We start from the raw sequence: 1,636 nt of genomic DNA on the forward strand, positions 1-1,636 counted from the left end.
ATAAAATATATAATTATAAAAGTTATTTATTAATAATAATAATTAATGTTATAATATATAGTAATAAAATATATTATAATAATAGAGTTTACAATAAGTATCTAATTCTAATAATTGACGTATAGTTTAATAAAATAATAATGTAATCTATATCTATAGTATTATAATATATTATAAATAATACTACTACTACTAGAATTAAAATAATAGAGTAAATTATAGTATAATACTATTATTAATTGATATTAAAAAAATATAGTAATAATAATAAAAGATAAAAAATATAAAAAACAAACGGTTTCGACCTACACATTAGTTTTGTCTCATTTATTTATAATAAACTACAAGAATCTATCCACTCTAATTCATTTTATTATAAAAATACTATACAACGACAAACTTTATCACCCGTTAACATCCAGACTCTGACATTTGCTTGCTTCAACATTTCAAGTGTTCGTTGGACGTTATCTTGTAACTCATCTTCTACGCCAGTGATACACAAGGCCTTCAAACCTGATTCTATTGACTCTTGAATTTTGAATACTTCGAGATCTCTGTTACTCATTAAAGCACTTGCTGCGTCATATTTCTGTGCAAATTGAGATATTCGTCTTGGGTCAACTTCTTTGCTCCAAAGACAAGTGTTCTGAGCCCTTCACGCGCCAAATTGTTACATTCCTCTTCAAGCCATTCGTTATTAGAAATGATTTTACTCATCACGTTATCCGCCCCTTTCATAAGAAACAGCACTTCCCCATTTTTCGCTCTCAAAATGATTCCCATTCTCTTCGTCGTGGATGAAAAGGGAAAGACGTTCAATATTTCGTACTCCAATTTGCCCGTAGGTGTCCGCAAGACTATCTGTTTAAACGTTCGATGCTCCAATACTACTCCAACATGCTCCGCAAACTTCACTAAAGCTACTTCATCAGGAGAGGACGCTTGATAGTACTTCTCCCCACTCTCATTGAATGACGGCGTCACATTATGACACAGCGCCATCGCTTCTATGCACCGTAACAAGTGCTTTGGATTATTTTTCTTTTGGACAAAAATTTTTTCCTCGATGTTCAAGTTCTTTTCAGTTCCTTTTTTTGCCTCGTTGAGTTCACTGCATTCCTCCATGCAGTTCTCGCACAACTCTTTAACGTCGTCTTTAATATCCTCGAAATTTGCTTCTCTGAGGATTTTAGACTGCATGCAGAGGACTTGGAAGGTCATTTCATTCTTAGTTAAAGTCCCCGTCTTGTCGCTTAAGACGAAATCGACTCTTCCGAGTTCTTCAGGGAGTGTAGAATTTCTGACTTCAGCGCCTTTGATTTCCTTATCTTTATTAATAAAGAAGGCGTAGACCAACTTTGCGATATCCAAATTGACTCTCATTGAGATGGGAATAATTGAAGAGAATAAGATCATAAAGCGCGTGAGTGAAACTAAGACAAAGGGGTTAGTTGGGTGTTGGCAGAAGTCTTTCATTACCATCATCACTGATAAAAATAGTAATGAACAGAAGAGAAACTTCGACAGGCGATTGATCTCCGCCTCAGTCTTCCCACGCTTGACATTCCCACTCTGTTTTCTATTGCGAGCTATGCGAGTGTCTATCCCCGTGTAAATCACTAAAGAGTACATC

The 1,636-nt window shown here is 34.7% G+C and overlaps 1 protein-coding gene across 1 annotated transcript; it reads right to left on the reverse strand.

Moving 5' to 3' along the window:
* Positions 1-292: 292 nt before the first annotated feature.
* Positions 293-1,575, reverse strand: EIN_262100 (phospholipid-transporting P-type atpase, putative; the record flags this gene model as incomplete). The annotated part of the gene is made up of 3 exons (XM_004184061.1): positions 293-305; positions 401-592; positions 643-1,575. Coding segments are annotated over 3 exons (1,138 nt in total), but the record flags the coding sequence as incomplete, so codon positions are not given.
* Between the last annotated feature and the right edge of the window lie 61 nt (positions 1,576-1,636).

Source organism: Entamoeba invadens (assembly GCF_000330505.1).
Source record: "Entamoeba invadens IP1 unplaced genomic scaffold scaff_1105074724771, whole genome shotgun sequence".
Classification (NCBI taxonomy): domain Eukaryota; phylum Evosea; order Mastigamoebida; family Endamoebidae; genus Entamoeba; species Entamoeba invadens.